This window comes from Condylostylus longicornis, unplaced genomic scaffold, assembly GCF_029603195.1.
Source record: "Condylostylus longicornis isolate FDR11 unplaced genomic scaffold, ASM2960319v2 ptg000223l, whole genome shotgun sequence".
NCBI classification, from domain to species: Eukaryota; Metazoa; Arthropoda; class Insecta; order Diptera; family Dolichopodidae; genus Condylostylus; species Condylostylus longicornis.
In genome coordinates, this window is record NW_026578190.1 from 133,085 (window position 1) to 153,652 (window position 20,568).

At 31.6% G+C, this 20,568-nt stretch overlaps 1 protein-coding gene across 2 annotated transcripts in view; it reads left to right on the forward strand.

The window, feature by feature from the left end:
- Window positions 1-20,107, forward strand: part of LOC129616479 (reticulon-3-like) — a 149,840-nt gene extending 129,733 nt beyond the window's left edge. For both annotated transcript variants that reach the window (XM_055532127.1, XM_055532128.1), the window contains exon 7: window positions 19,546-20,107. In XM_055532127.1, coding sequence (XP_055388102.1) covers window positions 19,546-19,603 — 58 coding nt within the window. In that variant the 3' untranslated portion in view covers window positions 19,604-20,107. The remainder of the gene's footprint in view (window positions 1-19,545) is intronic.
- The last annotated feature ends 461 nt before the right edge of the window (window positions 20,108-20,568 follow it).

Below are 20,568 nucleotides of genomic sequence, written 5' to 3' on the forward strand. Positions count from 1 at the left end.
TATATAATCTTTGACTATCGACTTCATAATGATGATTAATCTCTAATAATTAGAGATTTAGAAAATTGTTTTATTACGTTTATTTATTGCATATAGTCATCCCTCTGCATATGTTAATATGCCAAACAAGGATCTGTACAACTCATTTTTTGTCTTGTACACTATTATCAAAAATCTGATTTAATCTAAAAAAATACTATTATTAAAGAAATCTATTTTAACTAAGCTTTCGGTATTTAATAACATATACTACATTTGTAGTACTAACTTTTTGTACCGGAATCTCTTTTTTGGAAAAGGCTTTGATGGAAAACATTCAAAATATGATTTAATAACATTTGTAATATTAATATAAATATAGTATATCTAAAAAGATAAACTTTTGGGCCTTGTTTTTTGTTTCTATCGAAATAAAACGATGAGATCCCATCAAACTGTCTCTCAGTTATGCTTTGTTCACAGCTTGATCTGCATAGTTTATGGTATCCAATATCCCAAAAAAGCTGGTTATCTCGTGCTTATCATCCCTCTACACATGTAAATTTGCAAAAAAAGGATCTTGCGTACAGCCCATTCTTTATCTTGTATACTATTATTAAAAATTCTAATTTAATCTAAAAAAATCTGATGTGGTCAGCACATAACCGACCGCATTGTGTATTGTCTAGTTAAATGAAAGTGTTACAGAATATTATAAAAATGTCTGTTAAATACTTCTTTCCAATTTTTAGAACATTAGTAAGCTTATAGTTAACATACTAAGAAAAATGTAAATTTGGCTCTTAGTAGAGTTTCGCTTTGTGCTACCCGAATTCCCTGAAATGCTCGCCAGTTAGTTTCGGTAACAACCAAAACTCAAATATCAAATTTCAAGAAATTCCATCAATTTGTTCTGTGGATATGGTGAAAAATGTAAAATCGGCCCGCAAATCAGTTCTCGAGCCCTGATCTTTCCAAAAAAGTTATATGTTCATTGCTTTAATATGAGGAATTCATATATTAAATTTCAATGAAATCGGTTGATTATTTCTCTTTATATACACAAAAATGTATATTTGGCCCGTAGTAAAAGTCTAGTTGCCGATGCCTGATTTCTTCCAAAACATACGAATTTTTGCGGACTGTCGAGCTGAGCTTATATATAAAATTTCAAGTAAATCGGTTGAATATTTTCTTCAAAATGTTCAAAAATGTAAAACAGGCCCGCTAAAAAGTGCAGTTCCCGAGGCCTGATATATACCAAAAGTTGATCGATCCGTGCCATGGTGGAAACAAACTTACATATAAAATTTCATCAAAATCGGTTCAGCCGAACTTGAGATACACGCGTGCACACACAGACCGACAGACCGACGGACGGACAGAGCGACAGACCGACAGGTTGCTAAAAATAGTTTATTTACACTTCCCTACTATGGAGAAGTACGTTCCCACCGAAAACTCGATATGCAAAATTTGTTGCCATCACATAACCTACCTATTGTTTACACAATACGGTCGGTAAAAATACTATTATCAAAAAAATCTCTTTTAAATAAGCTTTCGGTATTTAATAACATATCATACATTTACAGTACTAATTTTTTGTATCTGAATCTCTTTTTTGGAAAAGACATCAAAATATGATTTAATCATATTTTACAATATTAACATAAATATAGTATTTCTAAAAACATAAACTTTTGAGCCTTATTTTTTGTCTCTACCGATATAAAACGATGAGATCCCATAATGAAACGAAATGAAAACTCAACACAGAAGTTTAACATTTAGTGCACAAGCAGCACTGAAGATTAATATTAAGCCTACAAAACAAATGAAGTTAATTACAAATATAAAATATAAAATACACATATGTACGTAATTTCATGCATTGTGAAGCATATTAATTTAATTAATATAGTATAGAAAAAATTGTGGGAGATATATTTTACATAACCAGCAATATATATAAAACTATTCGTGTGTGCTTGCATTGCAAGCCTTGCAAGTATTATGCCTGTAGTTTTGAAATTGTGTTCCATTCTGTGGCTGAGATATTTTAAGTTTCCTTTTTTTCTTCAAAAACACTCCCATAATATACATATAGATATGTTTCTTTCCTAATAAATAATAAGATAAAAGTTAAAATAAGAAAAGTTCTGAAAAACAATTACCAAAAAACACATAATTAAACAATTAATTAGTTCCTTTGAGATCTAATACCTTTTGAGTAATTTATTTTAGAACCTCGCTTTCGCATAAAATTGTAATATACCTTTTACAATAAACACTTTAAGCGATAAATTACTGTATACGCATAAAATAGTTCGCTACTAAAATGCATGAATGCATGTATTTTTAGTTTATAATACATGCGAATAAAACGCCTCACTGTAGAATGATTTAACACCCAATGCTAACGTATATAGGGTAATGCGTATAGCATACGATTTCTATGCAAAAAGTCCCAAGTTCGACCCCTGAAAAATGCGATTTGCCAGATGAACTTTTTTTATTGATAATTTTATTTTTTTTAAATTAAAATTGAAAAAGCTTCACCCTTACAAATCAATGTCAGCGTGTTTCCGTTCTAAATATTTTTTTGAAAATACACTATGTGTAAAAAGTTTAATGCAATGGGATAACATTTTCTTATAAAATTTTGCCCTAAAAATATATTGTCAAGGAGTTTAATGTACACTTATGTTTTGCTTACTAATACATTTTGCAGCAGATCGCGAAAAGAATACATAACTAAATGCTTACGTACATACTTATTATAAAACAATGTAGATTTTATTAAAACATTACACTTTTTGTTATAACTCACACTTCCAAATATGAATTTACATACAATATTTATACCACCAAAAGTAAATAAAAACTTACCCCTACAGGATGTAGTACCATTTTGTAAAAAGCGCTCACAATGCATGTAGGGGGTGAAGGGGGAGGGCGGGCGGAATTCTTGCTTTTAAGGGACCCTAGGGGCAAAACCCTATCTAATGCCTTTTGTACCAAGTCTCTAGCCCTTCTAGAAGTACCCGTACTTTTTGGTACCTGAGAAGTAGCTATATATATATAATGTAAAATATGATGGTTTTTGATGAGTTATACGAAATATGAATAAAATATAGAATTATAAAGAAAAATTCAAGGTACTGCGTAGCCTGGTGGGCAGCGTGGTAGTCTTATAACCAGAAGGTTTTTAGATCGATGCTGATGTTGTCGTATTTTTCTTTTTTTGGATTATTTTAAAATTTTTTTTTTTTATTTTGTTTAAATTTTTTGTTTTATTTTTTTTTTAATATATATCAGATAAATATTATTATAAAATTTTAAAGAAAATTTCCAAAAAAGTATTCCTATAATAGTTAAGTACATAAATATGTATGTATATTTTTTTTAAAGCTTCCCATCTAATATTTTTTTAAGCTTTCTATATGAATTGAATAATATTCAAAACTGTGGTTTGGCATATAGAAACACATAATAATTATTAAATCATGGGGGTAATATACATAAAGAATTTTTCAAATAATGAAAAGGTTTAGGCATAAATAAAATAATATTTTTATTCAAATATATGTATGTACATGAATGTATTAGAATTGAACATTTTAAAATTTTTTGTCCAAAAAATTAGAAATAAAATTTTAAGCATAAACATACATAATTATGTGTGTATACCTATTTTTTTAAAACTGCGGGTGAACATATAGAAATAAATTTTTCAAATAAAGAAAAGGTTTAGGCAAAAATAAAATAATAATTGTATTGAAATATATGTATGTACATATGAATGTAATTTTTAAAAAAAATAAAAAGTTTACGCAAAAACAAAATAATAATTGTATTCAAATATATGTATGTATGTACATATGAATGTATTAAAATTTAGCATTTTACAGTTTTTCGCTTGGAACAATAAAAATTCTAATTACATACGTACATACATATATTATATTCTGTATGTATATTTTTTAAAGCTTGGTGACGAAACATAATTTTGAAAACAACAACAAATGAAGCATTATTATTCAGATGCCACAAAACATCTGATGTCTTTGACAAAAGCTGACATTTATTTAAGTTAAAATTATTTCGATTTTCCGAACCAAAAATATGTGAGATCATTATAATTTTCAAATATTATTTATTTCTCGGTTTGTGTTTCTAATAATAACGTAAAACGTATCATTTATTACCGACCGTATTGTGTAAACAATAGGTAGGTTATGTGATGGCAACAAATTTTGCATATCGAGTTTTCGGTCGGAATGCACTTCTCCATAGTAGGGAAGTGTAAATAAACTATTTTTAGCAACCTGTCGGTCCGTCGGTCTGTCGGTCTGTCGGTCTGTGTGTGCACGCGTGTATCTCAAGTTCTGCTGAACCGATTTTGATGAAATTTTATTTGATGTAAGTTTATTTCCACCATGGCACGGATTGATAAATTTTTGGTATATATCAGGCCTCGGGAACTGCACTTTTTAGCGGGCCTGTTTTACATTTTTCAACATTTTGAAGAAAATATTCAACCGATTTACTTGAAATTTCATATATAAGCTTTTCTCGACCGTCCGCGAAAATTCCTATGTTTTGGAAGAAATCAGGTGTCGGCAACTCGACGTTTACTACGGCCCAAATATGCATTTTTGTGTATATAAAGAGAAATAATCAACCGATTTCATTGAAATTTAATATATAAATTCGTCGTATTAAAACAATTAACATATAAATTTTTTGGAAATATCAGGGCTCGAAAACTGATTCGCGGGCCGATTTTACATTTTTCACCATTTTAAAGAAAATATTCAACCGATTTACTTGAAATTTCATATATGAGCTTTACTCGACCGTCCTTGAAAATTCCTAGCTTTTGGAACAAATCAGGCATCAGCAACTGGACGTTTACTACGGGCCAAATATACATTTTTATGTATATAAAGAGAAATAATCAACCGATTTCATTGAAATTTAATATTTGAATTCCTCGTATTAAAACAATGAACATGTAAATTTTTTTGGAAAGATCAGACATCGGCAACTCGACGTTTACTACGGGCCAAACATACACTTTTGTGTATATAAAGAGAAATAATCAACCGATTTCATTGAAATTTAATATATGAATTCCTCATATTAAAGTAATTAACATATAAATTTTTTGGAAATATCAGGGCTCGAAAACTGATTTGCGGGCCGATTTTACATTTTTCACCATTTTGAAGAAAATATTCAACCGATTTACTTAAAATTACATATTTGAGCTTTGCTCGACCGTCCGCGAAAATTCCTAACTTTTGGAATAAATCAGGCATCAGCAACTGAACGTTTACTACGGGCCAAACATACATTTTTGTGGATATAAACAGAAATAATCAACCGATTTCATTGAAATTTAATATTTGAATTCCTCGTATTAAAACAATGAAAATGTAAATTTTTTGGAAAGATCAGGGCTCGAAAACTGATCTGCGGGCCGATTTAACATTTTTCACCATATCTACGGAGCGAATTGATGGAATTTCTTGAAATTAGATATATGAATTTGTTACCGAACCCTTTGTTACCGAAACTAACTGACGAGCATTTCAGGGAGTTCGGGTAGCACAAAGCGAAACTCTAATAAGGGCCAAATTTACATTTTTCTAGTTACGTTAACTATAAGCTTACTAATGTCGTAACAATTGGAAGGAAGTATTTAACAGACATTTTTATAATATTCTGTAACACTTTCATTTAACTAGACAATACACAATGCGGTCGGTTATGTGCTGACCACATCAGATTTTTTTTTCTATCTTGTCTCTACGAATTTAAAACGCATCTTATTTTCCTATGAATACACATGCATACGTGTCACTAATAATTATATTTCATAAAGTATGAATCAATATGCAAGTTAAGAAATTATAGTTCAATTTCTTGTAAAAAAATATTTTTCTGGACTGATGTCCGTTTTATTGAGTTAATATATTTAATTATAATAACAAAACTTAACTGAACTTAATTACTATTTTTGAACATACATATTTATAGTAAATAATTGATTATTAAGCAAAATATTACAATTATAAAGTTAAGGCTAAATTATAAAGTTAAAAATGCTTGTTAGGCATTTGTTTTGGGAATTATAAAAATAAAGTTTTCACAGGTAAATTACTAAACAATATTCTCATGAAAATTATGTTGATCTCAGCGTCTGATGTTATGCGCGTGTATCATAGTGTCTTAACTCTTCTCTCCTTTAAGATTCGCGTCCACGTGGATCAGAAGCTCAATTTTACTCGTTGGAGTTTTAATTCCAGTTCTCCTAGTTCTGACGTTTTTAAAGAGATGTTAAATTTTTTCCGGTTTTGGTTTTTGTAGACAGGTGCTGCTAGTAAAATGGCAATGATAATTAAGGTGAATGTGGCATTGAATGTTATGCTAGCTTCCAACTTTTACGTTTCCATTGTGGATTCCACTCTAATGCTTGGCGCGATATCGCAGCTTGTGGTCTTCTTAGCGTGTACCCCAACTAGCGCCATTTCCTTCTCAATATTACTTATCCGAGGCTCTGCTTCCGTTTCGAGAATCAGTAAATTTTACTGAGCAGATGATTAGTCTACCGCAGCTATCTACTCGATGGTTAATACAATGTTTTCCTGGCCATCTATCGTTCACTAGAGGGAACGTGTCGTGTTTATTTGTTTTGCGTGCTGCCATTGCGGATAACCAAGACAATATTATCCACACATGATGAAGATTGTCAGATGTCACTCAGTTGTCAAGTTATGTCAGACAGTCATATGGTTATATTTTAGTATTATTTATGAAATTTATTATTTATATTGGATATTTTTGGGGTTATAATATTGGATATAGTTTTTATAGGTAAATATTTCATTTTAAGGTTATACTAATGTTCTTACTATTATTTTTAGCTATATTGTGGACGCTGTGGTAGTATGAAGCTACTTTTTCAGTAACTTCATCATTATTATTGCGACCACCGCGGGATTTGAACCCACGACCCCTCCGGAATGGATACCACTTTGATACTCGAGTGCGTTACCACTCGGCTACCGGGGCCACTTGTTGATGGTATAGGTCTCCTTTTTAATTTGAATTGTTTCATTGTAAAATTCTATGAGGAATGGTTGTCGCTCATTATAGGTGGCAAAATGATTTGAGACGATTCTTTGTTGATGGTATAGGTCTCCTTTTTAATTTGAATTGTTTCATTGTAGAATTCTATGACGAAGTTACCGTTAAGGTTTTTTGTTGTGCTGCTAGCTTTGACTGCTCCATTGAAATTATTGAGGAATATCGTATTGTCATTGATTACTTCGACTGATTCCCTTCTGTTGAACTCGTACTCACAAGTATTGTTGCTGTTTCTCAAAATTTGGGTGATGCATTGGTAATCATGTAATTCTTCTATTTGATCCATTTTGCAGATAAAGGTGTTTTTATACTTGTTACATTCGTTGCTAATGCCAAAACTTTGTTTGAGGTCCGTTAGTAGACTTTTGTATGTTAGATGCTTATTATTTTTAGTGGTGGCTCTGATTTTAATATAGCTATATTCAACTCCGCTCGTTTTGGGTAGTGATAATATGTAGAGTAGAGCCATGTTTTTGACTACTACTGTTGGTGTAGCGTACTCGATTGCATCAATAGCATTGAAAAAAGGGAATGTTTGCATTTCAGAAATCAATTGGTTGATTTCCTTTTTATTTAATAAGTTGGTGTTCACTATTTTTCCTTTGGCTAATTGGACTGCTCTTATGATTTCTTTTATTTCTTCCTTTCTCGTATTAATTTGGATGAAAAGTGTTTGGTAATTAGCTTCTTTTGAATTTTCATCGAACCTTTGAATAATTCTATTATATTGCATCAGAATATGATTTGTTGCATTTGTTAGAACTTGATTGATATGATGTTGCTCATTGTTGCTCTGGATCAAATTGTTATAGCTTCTAAGTATTTTATCCCAATCGGTTGCATCAGGGTTACCTGCTAATCATTTCCAGGCGCTGCCAATCCAATTTATCGACCGTTTTCTTATAGCGGAGTGTTCCGTCGGCTCTTGAATCAAATCTTCGGCTTGTTGAATTTGGAAGGTGAGTTGCGTTTTGGTGAACTTGCTGGAATTTAACTGATTTGCTTCTACTTTTGATCTTTGTAGCACGCCTCGTAATTGGTGAGGTTGATCCTGTGAACTAATTTTAGATTTCCATTTAATATTCGTCCCACGCCTTCCTTTATAGTCATGATGGGTGAATTGAACTCATATATTTGTAAAGCTGTTGAAACCCTAAATAATAGGCTGAAAAGAGAAAAATGTTTTGTTAGTTTGGAGAATTCTTTATGTGTGCTTCCGCTTTCGGTTGTGACTCGTATTCTTTCGCTTTCGGTTGTGACCGTAACATTGTTATTCCTAGCTATTATTTCCTTTTTATAAAGGGGTTTGTTCTTGCTCTTTATTTGTTTATCGACAACGAAGATAACTTTTCCAGGTTCATATGATTTAGGTTGTTTCCTTTTATTCTTTTCTCTATTTATTTTGTCTTTTTGGCTTTTACGAATTCTTTCAATTATTATAAATTAAATAAATTATTAAATTTCGATGTTCATGTTGTAGGCATCTGGATATTTCCTCTATTGTTGAGTGGACTCGCTCTACAGCACCATTTGCTTCACTTCTTTGCGTTGGAGTGAGGTATACCTCGATTCCCAATGTCCTCAAATAATCGACTATAACAGGGCTTGAAAAGCTAGGTTTTCTATCCATTACTATCATTCGAGGTACTGTGTAGTAATGTATAATTTTCACCAATTTTTTGTCGTAAGTGCTAGGCTGATCTGTTTTGAAGAATTTTGCAAATTTGCTGAATTTATCGATACAACTGATGAATTTTTCCTTATTTATTTGTATCAGATCTATGTGTAGGATTTTACATGGATAGTTGGGTACAGGTGTTTCCGATAGCCATGGATTGTTGGGATGGCGGTCATATTTACTGGTGTTACATGTTTCACATTCGGATGTGTACTTCTTAATTAGGCTAGCCATTTGCGGAAAGTAGTATTTCTCCATTATTTGTTCCTTATTTTCCTTCCAGTTCCTGTGTGCTCGTTTATGTTCATGGCTGATGATTTGGTACTTATTCTCCTTATTGTTAATATCCTGCACGATTCGTTATGATATGCGAATTTTGTATCCTTGCAGATGGTTTTTATATAAGTCCTAGAGCAATTGAATTCGATTTTCGGGTATTTTAATATCATTGACAATTGATGGTGATACTGTTCTCTTTAATGCTTCTAATGGATTTGTATTGCTGATATCCTGAAGACCAGTATAACGGCGGTGGTAATTTAGATGAGCATTTTCGTAGGTAGAAGGTATTGGTCCTTGTGAAACGATGATCTGATTTTTAAGTGGAGCTCCGCAATGTGGTATTAAATCGCTGCTGTCCTCTTCTGCGCTGTGCACAGTTACTGTAGTTTCTGTGTTGTGACCCCTGGTTTGTATATTAACTCGTGGTTGTATTCCTCTATTCGTGATTTCCATCTCTTAAGCTTGGCGTTGTTGTTTCTGTTGCCTAGGCTGAACGTTAAAGGTTGGTGCTCCGTTAAAATCTTTACCCTTTTTGCTCCATAGAGGTAACACCTAAACTTGTCTAGAGCCCAGACTATTGCTAATAGTTCTCGCTCGTTGGTTGCGTATGCTTCTTCTGTGTTGTTGAGTGCTCGTGACGCATATGACATTGGACGATTTTTGCCTATGTTGCCTTGCGACAACACTCCACCGAGTGTTATATTTGTTCAAAATCTGGGAGTACAAATAACTCTGTTGATGATAAGGCCTGTTTCAATTCTTTGAATGCTCTGAGTTCCTCTTCGTCGAATATAAGGAAAAGAATATTTTCCTTGATTGATTGGCCTTTACTTGGGCATTTTTACCTCGGGTAAGGTTGGTAAGTGGTTTAGCTAATTGTGAGAAGTCCCTGATAAACCTCCTGTAATATGATGCTAACCCCAGGAAACCTTTTAATTCCTTTAAGTTTTCGGTATCTTCATTTTTTGTATTGCTATGATTTTTTCGGGATCTGTTTTTATGCCTTCACTCGTGATGATGAAGCCTAAAAATTTTGTTTCTGATGTTCAACGTTTCTCAGATGTTCGTGCTCAGTCTTTCCTCCGAATATCATCACATCATCGATGTATACATAGCATATTTTCCCAATATATTCTTTTAATACGTCTTCGACCATTCTCTGGAATATTGAGGGTGCATTTTTGATCCGCGAAAATTCAAATTTACCATTCAATGTGGAGAAGGCGGTTTTCATTATATCTTCGTCCTTCATCTTGATCTGGTGGAAACCGGAAGTTAGGTCTATCGTGATGTAGTATTTAGAGCTCCCTAAACTCGTTTAGGGAGTTTGAGTAATATCCGGTATTGGATATGCGCCGGATATGGTAACCGCGTTGAGTCTTTTGAAATCTATGACCATTCTGTACTTTCTTGTTCCTGTTGAGTCCCTTTTCTTTTCGACGACCCAAATAGGTGCGTTGTATAGACTTTTTGAAGGCCTGATGATTCCATTCTCTAAAAGATTCTGAATTTGGTTGTTCACCTCGTTCCTCATGTTTACTGGGTATGGGTAAATTTTTGAATAGATTAGTTCGCTAATCGAGGTTTTGATTTCTGCTCGAACCTGAGTGTCGATAGTTTCTTGATCGTTGAGAGGACCGAAGAGTTTCTGGTACTTGCTAAGAAGGCTGATGACTTTGTTCCTAGATTCTTTGTTTAGATGATCCATCCTTGTTTCGATATTGTTGACTTGGATCGATTTCTTGCCTCTTAGCGGTATCGTGATGTTCGGCGATATTTTCAGCGTGTTTTCTTTGCGATCGATGATTGCCTCCAGTTGTTTCAAAATATCGTCGCCGATGATCCCATCGAATGATTTTAGTCCTGATAGTAGGAAGAAATCTAATTTTGTGTTGTTGCCGTACGGTTTGTAGAGTCTCGCACTGACTTTTTGTGTAATAGTAATATCTCCTCCAGCTGATCGTATAGTAAATGGGCGTACTGTCGCCCTCGGTTTCTTGGCGTGTTCTGGCCTTATGAAGTTTTTGTTTGCCCCAGTATCTACAAGAAACTTGAGCGTTTTGTTGTCGGCTGTGTTGTATACTATGTATGAAATGCTCGAGAGGCTGGGAGTATAAAATTTAATTCGTCTTCTTCTTCGCATTCCGATTCCTCTGATTCGTGCTCGTAATTGGCTCTTAATTGTTCTTCATATTGTGCTGCATCTTCAGAAGTTTCTAAGTTATAAAATCTCTGCTACTTACGATTCATGTAGCTTGTGTCTGACTGGGCCGGTTTGAATAGTCCACCTGTTTTGTTTGTATCGAGTGATCAACTTCCATCGGGACAGGCGGTTTCGGTTGGCTTGGTCTGGCTGGTGCCTCTTCGTCCGTTCCCCTGAATGCGTATCTATTGCCGTTGTATGGCTGCTGGTAGTAAGCGTTTATTGGCTGTGGATGGTTAAATGACGGTTTTTTCCTCGAAAGAGCATTGATTGGAGCTACCACTCTATTGGTTGAGCCCTTACTGTGTATCGGTATACTACGTACGCTGGCATTCTGGATTTCGAGGCAAGAAGAATACGCTTCTGGTAAGGATTGAGGTTGCTGAATGATGAGCATTCTTGATAGATCTCCGTTTAACCCTCTTATGAACACATCTAGGGTAGTGTTCCGATATGTTTCGCTTAGTGCTTGTAATGTGTCGATAGTGTAATTTTCGGTTTTTATTTTATTGATTATCAGCGATACCTGATGACTGACGTTGGCATAGAATTCGTCAATTGTGAGGTTCTTCTGAGTTAGATTAGATAGTTGTACCAGTGTCCTGACATCTCGTTTATCAGTATTTATGAAGGGAGAAACATGCCTTTATTTCATCGCAGCTGTTGTCAAAAATATTGTGCGATATTAGAGCACCATTCGCATTGCCTCGGATTTTCTGGCGAATGTTCTGTAGTATTGCTCTATATATGGGTTTGTGCTTTACGATTGCGTAATCTGCCAGTATGCTTTCGACGCTATGAACCCATGATACGTACTGCGTCGGATTTCCATCGAACACTTGCAGCTCCTTTACTGCATCTGGCAATTTACAAATGTCTTTTAGATCCTACTGTGTCTTTGGGCCTACTGATCTTGACGAGGAGGGTTGTTGCGTTAGTTTTCGTGTATTTTCTAATGATTCTATTTTAATTTGCAATGCTTTGATCATGTTGAGTTGAGCGTTAAGAGCCCCGGTCATCTCTCTTATTGCATTTTGTATTTCTTCGATTTTTTTCTCCATATTTAATATTATTATTATTTTTTTTTTTATTTGTTTGTAAATAATGATTCGCTACTTTTTAGCTTGAAAAATATTTGTCACTCGTAAAAGTTTAATGAAGAATTTTTATTCTTGGGTTTAGTTGTACTCACGTTAGGAGTAGAATGCTTCGCATTGGTTTTCGTTGGATACGTCGTAGTGATCCGTTTTAGCCTAGAGCGTTGATAATTGCGGTAAGCCTACTGCGGTACGATTGGTATCAGTTTTTTGAATGGTTTGCAACTAACTCATTATGTTCCCACGGTGATAACGTTCTGTAGTTCCAGGTCCATGCTACTCGGACGCCATTTAAGGAATTATAGTTCAACTTCTTGTAAAAAAATATTTTTCTGGACTGATCTCCATTTTATTGAGTTAATGTATTTAATTATAATAACAAAACTTAACTGAACTTAATTACCATTTTTGAACATATTTATAGTAAATAATTGATTATTAAGCATATAATAATATTACATTAATAAGCATAAGTAATATTACAATTATAAAGTTAAGGCTAAATTATAAAGTTAATGCTTGTTAGGCTTTTGTTGTGGGAATTATAAAAATAAAGTTTTCACAGGTAAATTGCTAAACAATATTCTCATGAAAAGTATGCTGACCTCAGCGTCTGATGTTATGCGCGTGTATCATAGTGTCTTAACTTGCATACACATTTTTTCTTTATAAATTTCTTTTTTTTTTTATCACTAATTAATATATGCTGTGTTTTTACTATACCAAATACATTCATATGTATATATGTACATGCAATATACTCGTAACAATAGATGAAATTTTAAACTCATATCTATTGCTTCCATACATTCTAATGTTTCTTCCTAACTTCTAAGAAATGGAAAATAACATTTTGCGAAAAATAAATTTTGTTTTTGTTAAAATTTTTACAAAAGTTTTTTTAACTTAATTTAATTTTTTTTTCGTTATTTTTGATACACTTGTTTGTTTATAATATTTTGTTTCTTTCTTGCCTACACTATCTTTTTCCTGTTTCTTTTTTATTATCATCTATTTTTTAATAAAAATGAAACATTTTGGGAATAGCATAAGTGTAAACGAAAACTAATGGCTTTTAATAAGTCGAATTACTTATGAAATAAATATACTTTGATTCGGACGAGAAATCTACAAAATTAAAATATTTGTTTTCATTTTCCTTTAACCAGGTTTGGGTCACGCAGATAATATCGATGGAATCGTTTTGAATTTTATTTTGTAGACGAAGTGCATTTAAATATATTATTTTCAGAGCATTCCAGGGGTAAGCTGAGAATAAATTATTAAATGCTTATTACGGAATTCAGTTAAAATATAGAGTTGCGTTGTATAATTGAATTATTTTGCTATTCGCATCCTTGTAAATAATTATTCTACCGTGAGATACCCATGCAAGAGATATTTTATTTTCGTTTTCAAGTCTCTAGTTCTCTTAAAAATAAAACTAGCAACTTGCTAGACATTCATTAATGAATGTCTAACAAGTGGAATGGTTGTTGGCTATCTTTAAATATCGTATATATATGAAGCTACTCTTTTTCCTTTTTAATTGTTTTGTCTGTTGAAAGTAAAATTGATTTGAATCCTTTTTACGATCTTCATCTACATATTACAAACTTGAACTGAATTGCTTAATTTTAACCGAACGCATTGTATACAATGAGGTAGATGATGTGATGGCAACAAATTTTGCTTATTGGATCTCAAGTTAGACTGAACCGATTTAAAGAAATTTTACATTGAAATTTAGAGGGCCCGTTTTACCTTTTTGATCATTTTGAAGAAAATATTCAACAGAGTTCATATTCATTCATTCATGAAATTTCATGACATTGAAAATTCAGCTTCATTCGCTTATATATCAAATGTTATGAAAACTTTTTTCCTTCTAACTTTTGAAAAAATCGGGTGTCAGTCGATTTTGCATTTTTTACCATACCTGATAGAATGCAATATCAAGCAGAATAACAACCAAAAATGCTATTTATTTATAACAAAAAATAATGCAAAATAGAAACTCTTATTTTTAGAATACAAAATTTAGATTTTTGAAAAAAAACTAAAGTTTTAAAAATCAGGTAAAAATTAGGTTAAAAAATTCTTGCAACCTGCTGAATTTGGAATTAGTTCCTTCATTAAATGTTGCGTATTTTCAATGTTTTCTCTGTTTTTCTGTAATCTTTAATTCAGAATTTCCGTTTTTGTTTCTTTGACCTTTCCAAAAGATAACAAATCAATAATATATACATCAATAATGTGTACATACATGTGTACAGGGTGTATATGAGCAAGTCTTAAAGCGTTACTCTATTCATAGGCATTGTTACTCTAAGCATAGTTCCGGAATCATAAACATTTATTCATATGAAGTAAAAATTTTGTACCTTTTTTTCAACACTCTGTAGCTTGAAAACGAGTATATCTGCACTCCACAAATACAATTTTTTACTGAAAATTGATCAAAGAACCATTCCTGAAATTATTTGCTATCTTATGCGAAACACCCCATACAACCTTGTATAATTTTACCTAAAAATTTAAATCTTATATAAATATTTTACTTATAAAAATTTACCGTATTACTGAATTGCCGTGAAAAAAGGTTCTAACATTGACGTTTTGACAACAGACGAAGAACACCTTTCTGATTAAAATGTTAGAGAAAATCGAGAGTTTAGTTGCTGTAATAAAGTACTAACTTTACGTGATAAAACGAGATATTTTATTATATAAGTGAGATATTTTAAAAATTTTTGATAATTTACTTTCGAAATATAAAATATTTCAAAGCTTATTGAAGATAGGACAAATCAATCAAGGGATGGTCTCCAGAACTATTAAAAAACATGTTTAGTGTTAAAAGAACAAAAAAGATTGCATATGTCAAAAATAAGCACTAAAACCAAATTATTCTATTGTTTCTTTAACATTTTATATTCGTTTATTTCCTTTATTCATAACTATTAGTATGAATTTTTATACCTAGTATCATATCCTTTGAATCGCACTTTGTTTTGAACTAGAGGCTTTATCTCTGACCAGCATTTTCCATTTGATTCGGTGTCCTTAAGTGTGGTTCGTCCCTATGTTATGCGTTTACTCCGCTTCTTTTTCCCTGCTGGTTCCAATATAATACCTGCCTAGTCATAGTATTATTCGGTCTCCGTGACGTGCGTCCACATATTATTCTTAGGAATCTGTTGATTCATGCACCTGTGTGTGATTGATATACGCTACGTCCGCCAGCAATGTTTCAAAGCCGTAAAGTAGTACCGATTTTACACAGCCATTAAATATTCGGATCTTTAACCAAGTATTTGAGTTTGAGCACTTCCTTAATTAGGCTGTCGCCTAGTTGAAAGAGTGTATAGTTTTGCTGGTGTTGACTTTGGGGGCGCCTCCCGCAGATTCACTTTCTGGTATGTTTATTTTTGTCTGCACATCTGAATATGTAAGAGCATTTTGGTTCCAAAATTGTCAGAAAAAATAATCTAATTCTGTACAAAAGATACACTAAAATCTCTTGTCAACACGAAAAAAAAAATTTTCATTACTTTTTTGCGATTTATGAATTGGATTTGTAAAAATTAATTTAAATGTCAATGCTGAAACAACTGCCAATCCAAAATATATTAAAAGTTATAGCCAGATAGTTTTTTTTAAAAGGGTGAACTATGGCATTTTAATATTTTTTGAAGACAAAAAAAATTAATTAGAAAAATAAACTTGGCTGTTTCTTCCACAGTAAAAACCAAAAAACAAAAATTTTTTTTAGTAGAATAATTTTCGAAGAACATATACTTTTTATTCCACTTCTCAAAGTAAAGTATTCCATTTTTATAGTGAAATATTTTAATATACATTTTGATATATACGATAAATGCATTTCCTACCACTTTACTTTTATTTTGAATATAATTCATAGTAGTTTTAGAAATATAATGTTTTCAAATTAGTTATACTTTTGAGCCGTTTATGAAAAAAAAATTATATAGTTAGAATAAAAATTATTTTTGAACGGACTACAATAAATTCATTTTTAGCACTTTTCCAAAAAAATTTTTGAAAAAAGTGCTTATTAGTTTCACTCTGTCCGTCCGTCCGTCCGTCTGTCCGTGTGTCTGTTTACAAAACTTCTACACCTTTGAAGATAGAAAGCTGAAATTTAATATTTACATAGATCTTCACTAGAAACTTATTTCCGTAGAACAAAATTTTTACCTATCTCCCCCCCTCTAGAAGTTATACCCCCCCAAAACCCTAAAAATGGCCTATTTTAACTATTTGTTGCAATGAAACCATAAGCATTTTTGAAATTTTGCAAACGCAGAAAGGCAGTGGCTTGCTTCCCCTTGCGCGGTATACTATAGTTCAACTTAAGAAAAACAAAATGGCCGCTCAAATTTACCGTTATTTAAAGTCCTTTTTTGCCAAATTTTTGATTTCGTTTTTCTTCTAGACCCCAGAGCTTGAAATTTTAGGAGCTTTTAGATATTAATAAATAGTTCATTTTGTTAGAAGAAAATTTTTTTCCATCTCCAGCCCCTCTCAAGTTATCACCATTTGAAATTCGTAAAATTTGAATTTTTGACACCTTATATTTCCGAAACCGCAAGCTTTTCCAAATTTCTATAAACGCAAAAAGCTAACGGTAAATTCCGTGAAATTAAAAAATATAATTATTTTTCTTAACTCACACAATTAACCCTTAAAACCGAGCATTATGTTAACCCCTTTTTATATTAATTTTTGGTTTATTTCAAAGACTGCATATATGCGTCATCCTAAATATATGCAATCCTAGAAATAGTTTTGTATATGAATGAAAATAATTTTAATAGTGTGATAGCTATACATAGACTGTATTTAAAAGCAGAATTTTCACTTGTTGAAGGGAAAAGTGCTACAATACAAACCATTGGTTTGACCCAACTTTATTAAATATAAAAATGCATTTCAAAAGTGTACCATTTATTTCATATTTTAATATTACTTTATATTTATTTTCTCATTAATATTACTTTATAATATTAATGTCTGTATATTTTAATATTAAAAAAAAATATGTCAGTAGCTCTTTGCAATACTTATAATTACATTTTTGAGATAATTAATATTTATTTGGTAGCTGTACTTCATTTACACTTTCATATATTAAGTATATAATTTATGACGTATGTATGTACATATCGTTATAACTATTTAGAGGAACCTGTGAAAACTATTTTATTGCCAATATTTACCTATATTTACGTATTAGTATGTTGCAACAAGTTTGGTTTCATTTCCATGGCACATTACAAATAAATCATTTCTCATTTGTTAATGTTTTTATTTGAATACTTATAAACTTGTGTTTACCAAGACATTTTTTATTCAGCTACATTTTATTTTAAAAACAAAAACGCTATTGTCAAAATAGCTACCCTTATGTCCGTTTTAGCCTTATTTTATCCATATAATTGAAACAATTATAGCTAGTTGACTATAAGAAGCATTGAAATATGTTTTATATCATATAAAGATAAAAATTATTTGTACTTTGATTAGAAATATTTTATTTTCAAAGCAGAAATATGACCTTCGAAATGATTTATAGCCACTTTAGATATGCCTTTTTACCGACCATATTGTGTATACAATAGGTAGGTTATGTGATGGCAACAAATTTTGCGTATCGAGTTTTCGGTGGGAATGCACTTCTCCATAGTAGGGAAGTGTAAATAAACTATTTTTAGCAACCTGTCGGTCTGTCGGTCTGTGTGCGCACGCGCGTATCTCAAGTTCTGCTGAACCGATTTTGATAAAATTTTATATGTAAGTTTACTTCCACCATGGCACGGATTGCGGCTTGTTTTACATTTCTGAACATTTTGAAGAAAATATTCAACCGATTTTCTTGAAATTTCATATATAAGCTTTGCTCGACCGTCCGCAAAAATTCCTAACTTTTGGAAGAAATCAGGCATCAGCAACTGGACGTTTGCTACGGGCCAAATATACATTTTTGTGTATATAAAGAGAAATAATCTACCGATTTCATTGAAATTTAATACATGAATTTCTGGTATTAAAACAATGAACATATAAACATGATCTGAGGGCCGATTTTACAATTTTTACCATATCTACGGAACGAATTGATGGAACTTCCTGAAATTCGATATTTGAGTAGTGGGTGTTACCGAAACTAACTGACGAGCATTTCAGGGAATTCGGGTAGCACAAAGCGAAACTCTACTAAGAGGTAAATTTACATTTTTCTAGGTATGTTAACTATAAGCTTACTAATGCCCTAAAAATTGGAAAGAAGTATTTAACAGACATTTTTATAATATTCTGTAACACTTTCACTTAACTAGACAATACACATTGCGGTCGGTTATGTGCTGACCACATCAGATTTTTTTTCAGTGTGTCCTTAATGATGTTTATAATTTTTCTAGGGACGGCCTTATAGTATAACACATCGAAATCGAAGAACGTGCAGTAGAGGAGGCTATTCCACCCATTAGATTATACAACCCTATACAGCTCCTGTTCTTACGGAATCTGGTGCTTTATTTTTTGGTTCGATTTCGTTTATGACAGCCAGCGGTAGCACCTCACGTCTCGTGTTGACAAGAGTGATATCCCTCCAATTTATGCATTCTTGAAAATTGCTCGATTATAGATTCGAGAAGTGTAGCTGCCGATATTGCTGTAATCCACTGACTCTCTTTACGGGGTTTTTTGGCCCAATTCATTGGCTTCATTGGAATGCTCCCTATATCATTCCAGTTATTCTTGTGTGTTTGTGATCAGATTACCTTTCTTTTTTGTTGGATAGTGTCTTTTGATATTCTTTTATGTAAGGGCACGATGTCTAATACGACCTCTGTTTTTCTTTGTTTTTTAACATTTTATTCAGTTAGCCATATTCATTTCTTTATGGTTAAATTTTATGTTCGTTTTCAACAAAACTAATGCTTCATTTGAAAACTGACACATTTTCATAATTTTCGAAATAATTAGTTCTATGTTTTAATCTTGCATACTTCTTGCAATGAAAAGCTGAAAAGTAGCTCTTCATCAGTTTTACTTAGCCATTATTTTATAGTTGCATTTTTAAACACATTTTTTTTTAAGAATCTAATTTTTCATTACAGAGTTAAAGCTGCAGTTCCAATTGGCAAGAAATCCGCTAACTCCGATAAAGATAAATAAAAAATTAGTAGATGCAGTAAGAAATAAAACGGAAAAAAATTCATCGTGCTTCAAAAGTAGATTTTAAAAATTAAATAGTTATTTATTATTCCCTTAATGAAATTTATTGACGGTAAGTTTTAAATTAAACGTGTTTATATCAAAACAAAAACCTGAATTGTAAATTTAATGGATGAGTTTTACAATAAAAGCATACTTATAATATTTAAATGTAAAGAACGTACCATTGTCAAAAAAAACTACAATTGGAATCATTTAAACAAAATTGATAAGTATATGTTTTTATTTTCAAAATGATTTGCTGTTATTGCTTTAATTTTTATTTAAAATAAATTGGTATATGTATGTATGAATGATACCAACATTGATAAAAGTAAATTTCAAAAAAAGTTTATTTTAGTATAAAATTTTTATTACTCTAACTCTATAATATTTAGTATTGTTAATATCCACGAACCTATGTAATGGAAAACATAATGAATGTTAAATTTCTTATTTAAATAAAAATAAAAGTTTATTAGAAAAATCATTCTTTCTTTACTTATATTATTTGATACTTTATAAATAAATCGTTTTTATAATTGTTTCCATGTGCAAAATTGCTATGAGAAAAATCCTTCTATAACATATTACATCAAAATCAAAATTAATGATGTGTAGTAATTCTTAATATTAAAAATAAAGCTAGTAATTCCAAACATTAAAGAGATTGACAATATTTGTTCTTGAGAACAAGAAAAATTTATATACATACCCCCATTATATTTTCCTGTGCAACATTTTATTTTCCTAACGATGAATTGAAAGAAAAGGGGTTAATATAAGAATTAAACTTAACCCTTTTCAAATACATTTGAAAATTCAAACAACAATCATAGGATTAGGTTAAAAAGTAAACACTTCGAAGATGTTAAGGCAGTGTTAATAATTTTTTATTTCAGTATAATACAACATAATCAAAAAGT